The sequence below is a fragment of the Sinocyclocheilus rhinocerous genome, unplaced genomic scaffold, assembly GCF_001515625.1.
Source record: "Sinocyclocheilus rhinocerous isolate Xijiao unplaced genomic scaffold, SAMN03320098_v1.1 scaffold415, whole genome shotgun sequence".
NCBI classification, from domain to species: domain Eukaryota; kingdom Metazoa; phylum Chordata; class Actinopteri; order Cypriniformes; family Cyprinidae; genus Sinocyclocheilus; species Sinocyclocheilus rhinocerous.
In genome coordinates this window covers 325,069-340,982 of record NW_015646373.1, presented here as the reverse complement: position 1 = coordinate 340,982, position 15,914 = coordinate 325,069, and the positions used below count along the sequence as shown (strand labels likewise).

Sequence of the window (15,914 nt, the reverse complement as noted above, 5' to 3'; positions counted from 1 at the left end):
TTATAAGAAGTTTTTAGGAAATTGCACCACATGACATTTTAACAAAATCAACTAGTCTTGCCTTAAAAAGGTCAAATTATCTGATATTTTAAGATAATTTGAAGCAGTTTTTTTTCTTCTTAAAAAATAACAATAAACTTAATAAAAAGTCAAGATTTTATATTCTTTTAATATGTGTTTTTTTTCTTCATTATCATATCAGGACATCCTGATATATTTTTAAAATATAATTTTTAATTCAGATCTTGAATTGTATTTTAAAATATCGTTGGCTAAATTAAGGTGTTTGTTTGTGTTTTTCTTTGATTGACACTTGGCCATTGATATGATCATATGAACTGTCATTGTTTCGAAACAATGTGAAAATGTTTCACAAGATTTTTTTTTTTTTTCTCCGGGGAAAGCAAGACAATATATGAACATTTGTTTCCTAATTTTGCTATCCCTTCTTCTCTCCATCATTTTCTGCACTCTTTCTACTCTGCTGTCAATCAATAAACAATTAACCCTGCACAACTGTAGAACAACTGATAGGTTCATAGCATAGGTTAACACCAAAAATCCCACTTGCAAAAAATATAAACATTTAATCAGCAACATTTTGTGTCAAAACTTATTCCACGTTGCTGAATACATTTAGATATTTTTTGCAAGCTGGAAAAGTGTGCCTATTTTTTGTTTCTACTATGCTACCAAAAAAAGTGAGAAAAGATACAAAAATAAAACAAAAAAGGGCAAAAATACCCATATAAACACATTTTTGATGTAGCATCATTCTCCACCACATAGGGGCGTCAGATCCTTACAATTTATAACCGTTACAAAATGGAAGCGATCGAGTTCATTTAATGCATGAACTATATATTTAGAAGCTGTCATCATCATGGGCCAACAAAATTACACATAATTCACATGACTGTAGGGCAGAGCACCATGTGAAATTGATTTTCTCTGGATGTAAAACAGGGAATAGGATACAACTGACCTCTATTTCCAAGCGGAATCTTCTCAGCATTCCGAGGAAGACAATCACACCCATTTATCATGGGACAAATTTCAGTGTTGCACACTATTTCTGTTTCTATGTAAATTGCCCTCAATGTATTTCTCTCTTTCTCAGAGCTCTCATGTGGAATGGCAGAGCGGCATAATGGAAGAGTGTTGGCAAACCCGGGACCGGCTGAGCCCACCAGCTCCATCTTTACCAGTTCATAAAGAATCAAATTTCTGATGCTACTGGGCTGAAGCTTTATAAAATGTAAACTTGTAGGGCTGGAACAGAACCGCTGCGCTCTTATGAAGCTTAATATGACTCACTCCTCCCTGCAGAGCAACAGATGTCTTTGTGCAAAAGTACTGAAAGCGCCTCACAGTTTCAAGGCCATCTCACCTTTATGATATTATGTTCAGCATATGAAATGATGTGTGTGAAGAATCTTTCTGAACTTTCTGACAGTTCAAAAGGTGAATAAGGGCATCAGAATTACACCTCAAAATTAAAATAAAACAAACATTTTGCATAAAGAAAATTGACAATTAAGGTTATTTTTTTTAATTTTTTTACATTGATATTTTCATAATAATTAAGCTAATTTCCCCTTAAAACTGTCATTATTATAAACCCAAAAAAGAATAATAATGGCAATAAAATAATCCTGATACTTTCATTTTAAGTTATATCATAACAAATGGCACCATGATGCATATATATCTTCACACAGAAAATATTATATAGCATATTAATTTCGTTTCAAGAAAGAAAATTAGGAGCAAAGTTTTGGAGGACTGTTTCAAACAGCATTTCCTGCGTACTAGGTTTCCCGGAGTTCCTAATGAAATCGCTTAGAGGCTTTTTCCAACACTATTTGTGCTGATCTCTGAACCATAAGAAAATGTATTATTTCAAAGCTATTAAGAAATACATAATGGACAGTGGGTCTAATGAGCCTTATGTTGAAAACTGTTTGTATATGTCTTTCACTCAAAGATGAAGTTGGCGTTTTCTTAGTATTCTTTTATAAAATCAGCCTTTTTCAATGTGATATTCTCCTATTATTATTTAGTCTAACAAATGAAACACAAAGTGAGGAGGGAGTACCCAAGTCTGAATTGCTCTTCTAAATATATGTCTGGTTATACTGCTCTTCTCCATCATTTGATGAATAATTTTAGTGAATTTGTCCCAAAGTGACCGTCTTGCATTACAATCTGCTGTGAAACAGCAAGTATCACTTGCTCGAGAACAGACATCCACTTACTTCCTGAATAAACACTGTCTGAATGGATGCCTACGACTCGGTCACGTGTAGGTGCACGTGCACTCATTCTGATCTCAAAGGAGAAAAAAGGGGGAAGAAAACGTGTGCTCCTTCCCGTGAGCGCCCACCTGCGTCCTGTGCCAGATCACGGAGGCTCTGGAGTGGCCTAATTTGTTCCGGCAGGGTCCTTTGTCATAATGGATCAGGAGGAAGTCGTCCTGTCAAACACACAACATTACCAGAGGTCAGTCATTATCTACGTGGGTGTTCGGAACAGCTGTGTGAAGGACGCTATGTGAATTTACGGCCTTGATTGAAGGACTAACATGCTGCCTAAGCAGCGGCCACTTGACCAGTAAAAATACAGTAAGATAACAGCATGATGTTTTTACTAGTGTTAAGCTGAGATATTGAGCACTTACGTCCAGAGACTCCAGGCAGTACCAGCAGAAAGCATGCTTGCAGTTCTTACACATCATCTGGGCACAGCCCTCGTCTCTTTCTATATAGACTTTACATTTGGGACAGCGTTTGATGGGGGCGTCGTCATCGTCAGCCTTAAAGAACAAACTGGGAAAAAAAAGATTATAGTAAGAGTTCAATTGAACCCTTTTCTTGTTCCGGGTTGTGGGGTACAAAGAACAAAAAACACTGGTAATGATACTACAGTGCAGTCTTTTTTTTTTCCACCCAGACAGGTCCTTCTCTTGTATATGTACTAAAGAGTTGTGAGCCAGGGACAGTGTTCACTGGAAACGGAGAGGCTGAACCACAGGGACCGAGCTGACAGGTACAAGCCCATTCATTTCCAGGACAATTCCCACTCTATTGATTCTGAGGGAAGTGACACTGTGCAGCAAGCCTCTCACAGCCCGTTAAACAGCAGCAGCAGCTCCTCCTCAGAGTCTGACTCACAGTACCGCAACCTGGTAAAGTACAGTAGTATTAATAATCATAATAATACTAGTAATATGATTATTTCTGATTCGATTATATATACACTACTGTTCAAAAGTTTGGGGTCAGTATGATTTTATTTTTATTTTATTTTATTTTTTGAAAGACACTGATACAAGGACACATTAAATTGATCAAAGGTATCATTAAAGACTTTTCCACTGTTATAAAAACATTTTTTATTTCAAATAAATGCTGTTCCTTTGAACTTTCTATTCATCATAGAAACCTCAATCCACAAAACCATTAAGCAACATGATAAAATATTAAGCACTATTAAATTCTTTTCAGCTTTGATAATATGAAGTGTTTTTTGAACACCAATTTAGAATACTAGAATGATTTCTGAAAGATCATGTGACACTGAAGACTGGAGTAATGGTTATATATGAATGGATATACATTAAGGACAACATTATATGGCACGTGAAATGCATTTAAATTTAAACTTTTTGGGGGGGATATTCAGCAGGAAATCATGTAGGGTTAAGTGGGCTTATTAATTCTAATAAGGTAAGACATTATTGATATTTTTTTCTCTGCCCACACAGCCATAGCAGGGCTCAACAGTAAGGATGGCTGCTGGCCTGTGGCCAATGTGAGAGAGTTTTAGGCCAGTTGCCAATTAAAGTTTTACGTTCACTGATCTTGTACATCCATTTTTAAGCCATACAAACTGTGATCTATTCTACAATGTTGTTGCAAATTCTGTTGATTTGTCATCAAGATAATGTTATCCAGCTGGCTAACACAAAAATAACCCATCAGTCTTGAAAAACTATCATGAAGAATGTATTATTTGAGTGATGTTTGTCAGTGATGTTTTGCATTGCATGCCATCATTTTCCAGCAAAAGTGCTGTATAATTTCCAGCTTGTTGGAATTTTTCTTTTTGTGTAGAATTGTTTATTTATTTTTTTTAGTTTGAATGAATGAATGAATGCATGAATGAATTAATTAATTAATAGGAAAGAAAGCTAAACATTTCTGAAAATGTTGGTAGAGCAAGTAAAAATTTCACTGACTAGTCTGGGTCAGAAAAAAAATCTTTATTAGTTGAGCCATGCTTGGTTACATCAGTAGCAAAGAAAACATTTAAATTAAAGATTATACAAACATTTGTTTTTCTTTGGAATAGTATTTATGTATTAGCATATATTCATTATCAAGTACACTGTTTAAAATGTCAAGTAACCTAAAAATGACTTAATGAATTTAATATATTTAAATATATTAACTTTTTTTTTTAAAGAGTCTGGTCAGCTCATAGTTCCTTAAGGAACCAACAGCCCGTTTAAAGTGTAAATTGAGTCCAATTTGATTTCATGCTGTCTAAAGACTGTTTATTTCACTCTGAGATATACTTTAGGAGCTTAGGTGCAATCTCAAACATGAAATGATACAGAAATTGAGCTGTAAACTTGAAAGGCTCTTTGCAGTATTATGACTAGTGTGCATTAATGAAGCAATTCACTTCAGAGCAGGCTGAGTGTTCATTCCTGTATGACCCAAGATCAAATATCAGAAACTCTGCTCAATGATGCTTTTGGTTTTGAATGAAGTGTGCGTGTGACAGGAATGTCAAATAAGACCTGTGCATGAATCTCTGGCTTACTGAGCCAAGAGAAAAGCGCTCTTCAACAACTAGAAGCAGAAGATCCATTCTTAGAGTGAATGATGAGTATGTTCAATAGTGCAGAAAAACACAGATGGATTACGGTATTTCATTTCAAAACTCATGTCGACTTATCAACATCGAACATCATTACACAGAACATGCCTCATAGTGACAGCTGGATTCACATAAGGACCAGTGGGGAGGATGGGAGCGTTTAAATGTACATCAAAGAGACAAAACTACACCGAGACGCAACTGCTGATGAATGAGGACGATAAGACTTAAAGGAATATTCTATGTTCAGTACAAGATAAGCTCAATCAACAACATCTGTGGCAAAATGTACCCCAAAAGATAATTAATATTGACTCATCCTTTGTCTTATTTATAATACAAGTAAATCATTACAACTGAAGTGATTTTCTTAAAGCAAAAATGTGAAAAGTTTAGGTTTGGTAATATTTTAAATTTGTATTTATTTATTTATTTTATTTGAAAGAAGTCTCTTATGCTCACCAAGGTTGCATTTATTTGATCAAAATACAGTAACAGTAGTATTATACAATATTACAATTTTAAATAAATATTTTCTATTTTAATATATTTTAAAATGTAATTTATTCCTGTGATGACAAAGCTGAATTAAGTAGCCTCCAGTCTTCAGTATCATGATCCTTCAGAAATCATTCTAATATGCTGATTTGGTGCTCAAGAAACGTTTCTTATTATTATAAATGTTGAAAACAGTTGTGCGGTTTAATATTTTTGTGGAAACAATGAAACGGTGATTTTTCAGGATTATTTTTTGAATAGATAGTTCAAAAGAACAGCATTTTAAACATCATATTTTGTAACAATATAAATGTATTTTACTGTCATGTTTGATCAAGTTGATGTGTCATTGTTGAATAAAAATATTAATAATAAAAAAATCAATTTTTGAATGGTATTGTATAATTTTATAAAAACCCCTACATTAATTATTTTGTGAATTATTCAAACTCTAAGGTTGTTCGTATAATTTTTACAGTCGCTTTACAGTTATAGGCATTACATTGTCATGGCAACAAAGTATTAATGTTTTATTGGATATTACACAAAAACGTTCAGGTTCTTTTGACACTAAAGTCATATTAACTTATTGTTGTGGCTACACAGTTGAAACAAAGCATTTTAAAGTTTACAGATTGGCCTCATTCACTTCAATTGCAACCTGAGATATTTGGCTTTAAAAAAAAACATTATTAACATTATGCAAAAAGTGCTGTTGATTAAACTCAACCTGTACCGAATCTAGAAAATGTCTTTAACAGGCAACAGTACCTGCTCTCTCCGGGTAGAAACGCGGTGATGGGAACGTTCTGTTGGCAGTCTTGGTCCGGGTGCCAGCTGGCCTTGCAGGCGGAACAGAACTCAAGTGTGCAAACGTTGCACCGCACCAACTGCGGAAGCGCCGTGTCAGACTCCTTCAGCTTGCACACGGCCTGGCACGTGGAGGACGGGCACCAGGTCCGGCTCGGGTCCAGCAACACCTCTGCAGGGGGTGAAAGATGAGAGATCAGACGCGGTTTCCGCGAGTGTATTTTAGGCTGCTTACTGCTGATGCGGGCTGACAGGTCACCATGGTTACGCTGTCAGAGATGGAAGGGTGAAAGAAAAGAACAGCTATGGCCTCATAAGCCCTCAGGAACAAGATACCAGAGCTGCTACCAATCATAGCTGTGCATAAATTCATTAGTTACATTAGATTTCATTAAGGCAAAAAGCTGCATGAGGTCTGTGCGTTACACTGATTTTACCACAGTTTATGGCTGGGCACAACAGGAGGCGGAGACACTATTGTTCAATAAATAATTACATTTAATAGTAGCTAGATTTATATTCTCTGATGAAATGTGATTGGTGCTTGACTGTGCAAAAGATCCGGATGTCTGGGTGTTGCTAGAACATTTCTAGGTAGTTTAAGGCTGTTCTGAGTTGTTTCTGAGGCATTTCTAGCTGGTTTCTAGGGTGCTAGGGGTTGCTAGGTTGTTAATCATGGCCTTGGTTCTCCGTTTCCTATGATTTTGCTAGACAGTTTCTAGGGTGTCCTGGTAGTTGTTAGGACGTCGCCAAGTGGTTACTAGGTCATTGTTAGATGGTTTAAAAGGGCCTTTGTTATTGGTGTTTGCTAGGTGTTCCTGGTTGATGCTAGGGTACTGCAGATTTGTTTCTAGGGTGCTCTTTGTGGTTGCAAGTGCCTTACAAGGTTGTTTCTAGTTGGTCACTCAGGCATTTCTAGGTGATTTCTATGGTGCTATGAGTGGCTGCTAGGACGCTGCTAGGCAATCACTTGCATGCTTCTGGGTGGTTTCTAAGATGTTCTGAATGGTTGCCAAGACATTGCTATGTGGTTACTAGAATATTCAAGGTAGATTCTAGGGCCTTGAAAGGTGGTTTCTATGATGCTCTTGATGGTTTCTAGGGCCTTGTTCTTGGTGGTTACTAAGGTTTTGCTAGGAGGTTAGATTGCTCCCTAATTCAGTAGTCAGGGCACTGATCCGGGAGTCAACCATTTTAAGGGCTATATCAATCGCAAAATCCTACCAGTACACTGGAACTTTCGTTCCCTGAAAAATCCCACAATGCACCGCAAAAACTACAGTAGGGAGCATCGATGCTCACTATGCTCCCTTACTGGAAATTACGTCACATTTCTGAAGCACGAAACATAAACCACACAAGCCAACTAGATAAATATAATGACATGTGAAAGAAGATTTGAAAAGACAACATCGCTAGACAGATAGTGAACACATCTAGTTAACATTTATAATTAATATTTGGCTGAAATGTTGAAAGGACATGTAACAGAACAATGTGTTTAAAGAGAATTAAAAAATAATATCAAAAAGAAATAGGTCCTGCCTGTTTTTGCAGTCAGTGACATTCTACAACAATGTACGTCACTGTCCCAATGCGTAGTAAGCCAAGGTCCTTAGCATTGCCCAGATTCATGTACACGATATACTGATTCACGAGCTCGGGAGCTAGGCAGACGATTGAGACGCAGCCATTGCTTCTAGGTTGTTCTTGGTGGTTGCCAAGGGGCCTGGGTTGCTTACTGGTTTGCATCAAAAGAGTCATGTGTCCCTATGATATTCTGGTCTCTATATATAGCTTCGAATGTTGCCAATTCAATAAGAAATTAGAGACATAATTATACGTTTCATAATGGTTTTACTAGTTCGTGACATATTACATAGTGACATATGGCTAAGCTCGGTTATGTATGTAATGTGCGGTTGAGGGCAATTATGTTAGAAAGAGGCCTTTCATAATATCTGCTGAATGCCATTTTTAGCCATCTTGTTGAGTCAGGATGGCATGCATTTTCGTCTGTCCCCGAGTGCACTGTGAGAATCTCACAAACCGAACACACTCACACTTGTCCTCTCCATCTAACACGGCAGTCCACGCATGACTCCACATGAACTCTTGGCTTCTGGGAGTGTGGATATGTTATAGCCACCATTCCGCTCCAGTTTCCAGGAACACTGATTAGCTAAATGAACGCATTTTAACTCTCTCTCTCTCTCTCTGCAAGTCTCTCATTTATGATGATGTTGCTGCCATGATTCTCATACGAAAGCATGAAAACCTTGATTTCAAACCTAAGAGAGACAGAAAGAGAGGATCACAGCACTGGACCACGTAACTACATGTAGTTTTTCTCCCTTTTCAAAGCAATGCAATGACCTGGAGCGGGGTGGACAGAGAGTATGTCTCAAGCAAATGTATCCTGTGGTTCAAACTACTGCAGACTCTCAGAGTCTGGGATCCCCTACTGATGGAAATAATGAAAGAAGATTCATATGCCGAGCATATGGCACAGAGCCTCTGGTCTTTTCTGTTTAAGGGAACATGTATGCTTTTGATCAAGCGTATCCAATTAACACGGGTCTAATTTACTCTTTAAAAGTTTTTTAATCTTGGAGATTTCTGACTTGAAGCTACATTTGCTAAAAATTTAAGGCATTTGAGGTCAGTACACAGACTGATTCAGATACAGAGAGGGAACACAAAGACTCTTCATTTTAACTTCACTTAAGTCTTTTTAAATCCCAGGTTAAGCCCACTTTAAGTCCACCCTGAGATTCACTCTTGTAATTTCGACAGAGGGGTTGTAAAGCTTTAAACCCTGGATTATGAAGCCAGGAAATTGCACTGCCAAAGGTATGAAGTTGGGCCTCTTGCACTTCTAAATTGTTAGCCAAGGATAATTTGTGTAATTGTGATCCTGGATTTTAACACTGTTCATAGTTTACCTTGGGTTACTAAATTCCAAAAGAACTGGCCGAGGTAAGGCTGCTCTCAGCGGGTTCATGGGCGCTGAATGGCCGCTGACGCCTTGGAGCTCACATCTCAAAAAACTCGCTTAAAAACTCTTAAAACCACATTCCGTGACACAAAAACAGTATTATTTATAAAATTATAGTGGATTCGGGCATCCCCCATGACACTCGCTGTGAGAAATACTGAAAGCGGAGCGATACAAACGGTGAAATGGTTGGAGTTGTGTTATCACTAAAATATCGCACTCCTGGAAAAGGCTCTCAGCCAATCAGATTCGAGGACCAGAAAGAACTGTTGTATAAAAGCATAACAACATTGCCTGTGGAAATACTGCTATGCAAATCCATTCTGCTTGTCTTAAAGATGAAGATTATTTTATTAATGTTTAAATACTTTTTTGCCATCATTATATATGAACGCAAATATAAATATGTATTTATATAGGCAAATTTATATAATAGATTCACTGAAGTGTAAACACTGTGGTTCAATCAAAATATTGCAATTTATCCTGACGTCATCCTGATCAGCTTGATATGGCTGGCTCAACCAATGGTATGAGTTTGGGGCGGAGCTATTTGCTGTCTGGGGGAGTGTTTTAGAAACCTGTTTGAAAACAATCATTAAACACTCCACTATTAAACACTCTTTTGAAACACAATGTCCACCTTATTTTTAACAGAAGAGCAGGTGTGGCCATTTTTAGCTTGAATGTCAGTTATGCTGCTTGATATTGCAAGCTGGTATTTGTTACTTACATTATTTAAATGTATTATTGTAATAATAATCACACTGGTTTGTAGCTATATTTACTGTTTTCTGCACTTTGCTATTCTCCTAGTTATTTACCTATAGTGGCTAATGAATCAGACGTCTCGTACATGCACAGGAAATAGCTTACTTTTACACTGAAAAAAAGTATGGCTAGAATATGTTTTAAGATTCAAAACTGAATGTCAGGACTGTGGTATGGCAGTCAGCATGAGTTTTTAAACTTTGGTGCTCACGTGGACAAAGCGGGTTTAAATGTGGCGTTTTCTGTTTTTTTGGGGGGTTTTTCCTCGCCCAAATGATAATCAGAAAATACAAAAAAAACCAGTTAACACAATGAGGCAGAGTTAAACTAGGTGTCGGCAGGTGGTAGGCTCTCATTGTTAGAAATGCAGACAGCACAAGGTAAAAGCCTCCATTCTGTGACAGCATGAGGTCAGCTGGACCTACACGTGTCCAGTGCAAGTCCACTCACAACCCTTTCATCCTCACATGTACACCTGTGCCGGCCTATTTGTCTACTGTGAGTCACCCTGAGTCATCTAGGACAGTAAGCATGGAGCTCACCATCAACAAACACACACACGTGCCTCATCTGCTGCTGTCTGATACTAATTGCCCCCCGATGGACAGACAGCCTCTTTCCACTTACCCTTCTCAAACTGCAGCTTCCTGTACCTCTGCATTATCTCTGCGGCCACCATGCATTCAATCTGAGAGAGAAAGAGAGAGAACAATCAATTATGAAGCAATGTGGTCTGATGGATATGAAAGCACTCTTCGTTTTGCAGACATTGCATTTAGCATTTCAGTTGGATCGGGGTAAACACACACCCAACATCAAATATGGTTTTCAATCTAATCACCGTCTCGAGATCAAACAACACAGCAGGAATATGCATAGTGAATTTTTGCAGTTGAGTTTGGTGATGCTAGCGGTGCAGAAATAACATACTTTAGTTAAGGATTCACTTTAGTTGCTCTGATGCTTTGCATCTGGGACTGACTCATCTGGTTTAGCTGCTTTGATACTGAACGAGCCAGCCATCCTCACAATGAGCCTGCAGCGCAGAGGAGGAACCCTGCCCTCGGACTGACCTCATACATGGAAGGATTTTGCGGTGCAAGCCACCGAGGGGAGAGTCCGACTGGAGAGGTTTCAGCATCCATTTTATACTAAAAGTGTTTTAATCTCCTCTTGATGAGATACGGATTCATTTTAGGATTTTTATTTGGAAAGTAATGTATTTGTCTGTTTTTTTTTTCAGAGGCTGTGACTATTGCAGGGTTTGTTGATAAAGCTGCATTAGCAGATTAGCAAAACTGCAGATTAACATAACTACATTATACAATGTTTAACATATCATTAGCTCTGTATTTTTTTCATGTATATTAATCCTTATAATTAGTTTTTTACATCTTCAAGGACCCTCTAAAGCAGATTCAAGGACCCCTCGTTGAAAACCTTGATGCTAAAACTATAAAGTCCCTGACATGAATGCTGCTTAAAAAAAAAAAATGTATACAAAATACAGGAATATGTACACTACCATTTGAAAGTTTGGGAACGATTTTTAAATGTTTTAAACGTAGTAAAAGTCTCTTATGCTCATCAAGGCTGCATTTATTTGATCTAAAATAAGAGTAAAATAGTAATGTTGTTAAATATTATTACAATTTAAAATAAGTGTTTTCTATTTTATTATATTTTAAAATGTAATTTATTCCTGTGATGGCAAAGCTGGATTTTCAGCATTCCTTGCGCGAGTCTTCAGTGTCACATGATCCTTCAGACATCATTCTAATATGCTGATTTAGTGCTCAAGAAACATTTATTATTATTATCAATGTTGACAACAGTTGTGCTACTTAATATTTGAGGAAACCACAATTGTTTTTTTTCTTCATTATTGTTTGATGAACAGAAAGTTCAAAAGAACAGCATTTATTTGAATAGAAATAAAACAAATGTAGACAGTTTTTACTGTCCAATCACACCAATGCAATTTCTTGCTGACTAAATGTATTGATTTCTTAAAAAAATAAAAAAATAAAAAATTGTACCCACAAAATCACAACCTACTCTTATGAACAGTAGTGTATGTTGACATTACCTCATTTTCTTGTAAATGTCCACGTTTTGGACAGGCTGAGTCTGGACAGCTGATGGCCGTTTCAAAGCCCTCTTTGATGAGAAGTTCCACGTACTGCTTCAGGCACTAATAATAAGACATTAAAAATCAGTTAATAAAAAGAAAATGTAGAAAAAATATATTATGGGTAAGCAAATTCAGCTTTTAACGCTTTCAGCTGTTTAAATTGCTCAATATGTCTGTGCGAGTGCGAGTACAGAAGCACTTAACCACTTGTAATGAACTGTTAACTTCCTCAAAACAATTACGACGTGTAACATCTCAATTTAACGAAGACGCAGTCACTTGTCCAAGACTAATTATCCTCCAATGTTAGCAATTTGTGAACTCACTGTTTTAATAGGCCATTAATTTTTTTATTATTATTATTTATTTTATGCTTCAGGAGAAAAAAAAAAAAGAGGTAATGTTTTTTTCTCTCTCCCACTCTCTCTCTCTAAAAAAGAAAAGAAAAGAAAAGAAAAAAAGAAAAAATATCAGACAAATAACATTTTGATCTAAACAGACCAAGAAACTAAATGGATCTGAGCTTTTAGGAATGCTCGCCAAGGAAAATTCTGAGGGAGTTGTTTCCATAAACATTCTTCACTTAAGACACAAAGGCAGTTTTGTCTCCAGTGAGCTCAGACACATCCAAGACAAGGCCTCTTAGAGTCAGATGAGGAGATGTTTTCCCTTTACCCTACTTCAGAAGCTTCCCTTTCCCCAAATGTTGCTTGTAACCTCAAGACATAAATAAAACTGGTCTCAGATCAGTGTAAAAACACAGCAAAGGGAAACTGCTCCCAGAACAGAAAACCTCTGAGGGTTGAAGAAGCCTCAAATGTTTATTACTGGACTGTAAATCACATTGCTAAAACAAAAAACAACTCAGCCTGTAGAGAATCTGTCTATAGCTGTGAACTCTGTGCTTATTAAATATAGACATGTTTCAAAATGTCTGAAGCTTATGTAAGAATCCCACTGATTTATTTTTAGCTGTTCTGTACCTAAAACAGTGAAACCTAAAGACAGCGATCAAGAATGAAATAATCCAGAGAATTAATCTTCATTCTTAAAGGGGTCATATGATGTGATTTCAAGTTTCCCTTTCTCTTTGGAGTGTTACAAGCTGATTGTGAGTGAGTGAGTGAGTGAGTGAGTGAGTGAGTGAGTGAGTGAGTGAGTGTGTGAGTGAGTGAGTGAGTGAGTGAGTGAGTGAGTGAGTGAGTGAGAGAGATCATTAGATTTCGAAAAAAACTTTATTACAACAATATTAACACATCATCCAGACAATCGAGTCAATTTACAGACAATTAAGCAAAATTTGGGCCAAAAACCAGTGTTTTCAAAAACCTCACACAAAGCTCCACCATTACACCAGATCAAGTCAAAAGAAAGAAGATCATCCATAGCTTTAAAATAACGAAAATCAATGAGAATTCTAGATTTTACTGAATTAAAAAAAACTGCCAATAAACTATAACTCATGTTTCGTTCAATTTTGTGTTTCCTAGTACCATAGATAGCCATTTTAGCTTGACCTAATAAAAAATTCAAAAGCTGACATTTAAATTGTTTTCTCTGAACATATTTAAACCCACAAATAAAAATCCTAATAGAAAAAGTCTCACCAAAACCCAAAAATAAATTCTGTAAAACAGTAAACAAAGGCTCAAGTCTAGAACATTGCATAAATGCGTGAAATACAGTTTCTCTCTGCAGACAGAAGGGGCAATCATGACCAACATCAGGATTTAAAACTGCGATAAAGGCATTAACTGCCACTGCACCGTGTAAAATTCTCCACTGCAGATCCCCAATTTTTTTAGTCAATGGTGACTTGTACAACGCTCTCCATTCAGGGTACTCGCCCTCTCCCAAATGTAAAATATTACGCCAGGGAGTATCCACTCTATTATTTAAAAACATTTTGTTTAAAGATTTAACACACATTTTATACATTTCTAAATAATGTGTTTTTTGAACATTAAAGCATGTCAACATATTCTGTTACACCAAATACACAAAATAATGATCTTTAAAAAAAGCATCATATGACCCCTTTAAAATAAGGTAAAAACTTTATTTATTTATTTATTTATTTTTTCATTATTTATCATTTATTTTACTTTACTTTGATAACATAAAATTAAAAATAATTATTTATAATAATTATTAATATTGTTCATTTGTATTTGTTATTTATTTGTTTTAAAATTAAATTAAAAAAAATAAAATTAGTCATTTCTTGAAACCTGTTTTTGACCCCTGAAATCCATATTTAGATGCTACTCACCAGAGTGCAGAAGACGCATTGGCACTGGGTGATGGTGGTCATTTGCTCCAAGGGAAACTCTCCCAGACACAGCTTACAGGACACCAGCGGGTCCAGGGCCAAATCCCAGGTGGGTCGGTACCTAGCTGTGGTCATGATGCCTGCCGCAGAGCTGAAAAACACAGAATAGCTGCTATTAGAGAAAGCCCACACACTTTAATACACCTATACAACCAGCGCAAAGCTTTTAACCGCTGTCAATCTGAAGTGCCAACTGCTGCTGCAGCAATGATAAGTGCTTTTGTGATGCCCAGCGCTAATATCCAAGGCATCACAAACACCAACCCTCTAAATACACATTAAATTAGCTACATTTAGTTTAGAGAAGGTCTAACAGATGCGGTGCTGAAAGGGTCAAATACATTTACCCCCATTTATATTATATAACTGAAGGCCTGGCCACAAAGTGCTTTTCTGAGATGCGTTCGGGAGTCTAGTCTGACTGTAATGGAATGAGAAGTCGGGACAGATATATGGAGCAAATTTTCCTCTTCTGCTGCTGAATGAAAGATGACTTCACTGCGTGGTACTCCATAAATGAGAAGGTCGGGAGAGAGAAAAAAAAAAATCTTACTTTACTCTCTGCCTACGTCTTTCCTTTTTACAGTTTTTCAGAGAGGGATATTTTTGGAAGTCTCGACTATGAGACACTTCCATTTTCTGACGCTGAAGTGGGCTGTTTTGCACAGAGAGGCTCGTGTCTTAAGTGTTTACAGGAAGTGCATGCGAGAACATCAACACTCTGACTTGGCTGCTAGGCAACAGGGGATGGGGAATGAGGCAGATGCGCTTTTGATGATGGTGGAACGAGTATTTAAGGCAGGTGCTATTCTGCACTTGTGGCAGGATGAGGGAAGAAACTTTGGTCTGTATTTCAGGTATCTTGTGCTGAGAATCACTCAGGATGCTTTTAAACATTTCAGTCAGTGCTGTACAGAGTGGTGTGGTGTAGTGGTTCAGGTTTAGTGCTAGTTACCGGAAAGCACTTACTGTAACACCAAGTTACGCAGGTGCTGTTTATGGCACAACTCTATGGCATTGCATGAAACTCGCCTAAAAACAAATTAATTCACCCTAGTTGTGTTCTGATAAATAAAGATTTCTAATTTTTATATGGAAATGTGGCACAATTGTGTGCTAGTTGGTTGTCAAAGCCTTATAGAGTGCAACAGTAAGGCTCCGGATGTAAAAATCCCATTCATTTTCTCCACAGGGGAATTGATAACTATTACTTATAAACCTTTGAGGACAGGAGTGTGAACTACAAGGTCATTGATCAATGGTAAATGCTTTTGGTGAAGCCATCAGTCCCTGTTATTTAATCTTATTTTTTAAATAATCACTTTTAACAGTGCGGGAATACTGGAGGGAAACTACATTACCCATAATTCTGTTAAGAATTCTCCCCCAATCAGAGAACTGCATAATCTTTAGCATCCGCCCACTCTTATGAAGCACTTTGAAAGATGAAATCGAGTCTCCCCTCACTCTCTAAATACTTAAAT

The 15,914-nt window shown here is 37.0% G+C and overlaps 1 protein-coding gene across 2 annotated transcripts in view; it reads right to left on the bottom strand.

The window, feature by feature from the left end:
* Positions 1-15,914, bottom strand: part of LOC107707688 (probable E3 ubiquitin-protein ligase RNF144A-A) — a 41,002-nt gene that overhangs the window by 3,673 nt on the left and 21,415 nt on the right. For both annotated transcript variants that reach the window (XM_016511777.1, XM_016511778.1), the window contains exons 2-7: positions 14,371-14,521; positions 12,054-12,158; positions 10,592-10,652; positions 6,157-6,367; positions 2,681-2,828; positions 2,387-2,476 (exon numbers count right to left, since the gene is read on the bottom strand). In XM_016511777.1, coding sequence (XP_016367263.1) covers positions 2,387-2,476; positions 2,681-2,828; positions 6,157-6,367; positions 10,592-10,652; positions 12,054-12,158; positions 14,371-14,505 — 750 coding nt within the window. In that variant the 5' untranslated portion in view covers positions 14,506-14,521. The remainder of the gene's footprint in view (positions 1-2,386; positions 2,477-2,680; positions 2,829-6,156; positions 6,368-10,591; positions 10,653-12,053; positions 12,159-14,370; positions 14,522-15,914) is intronic.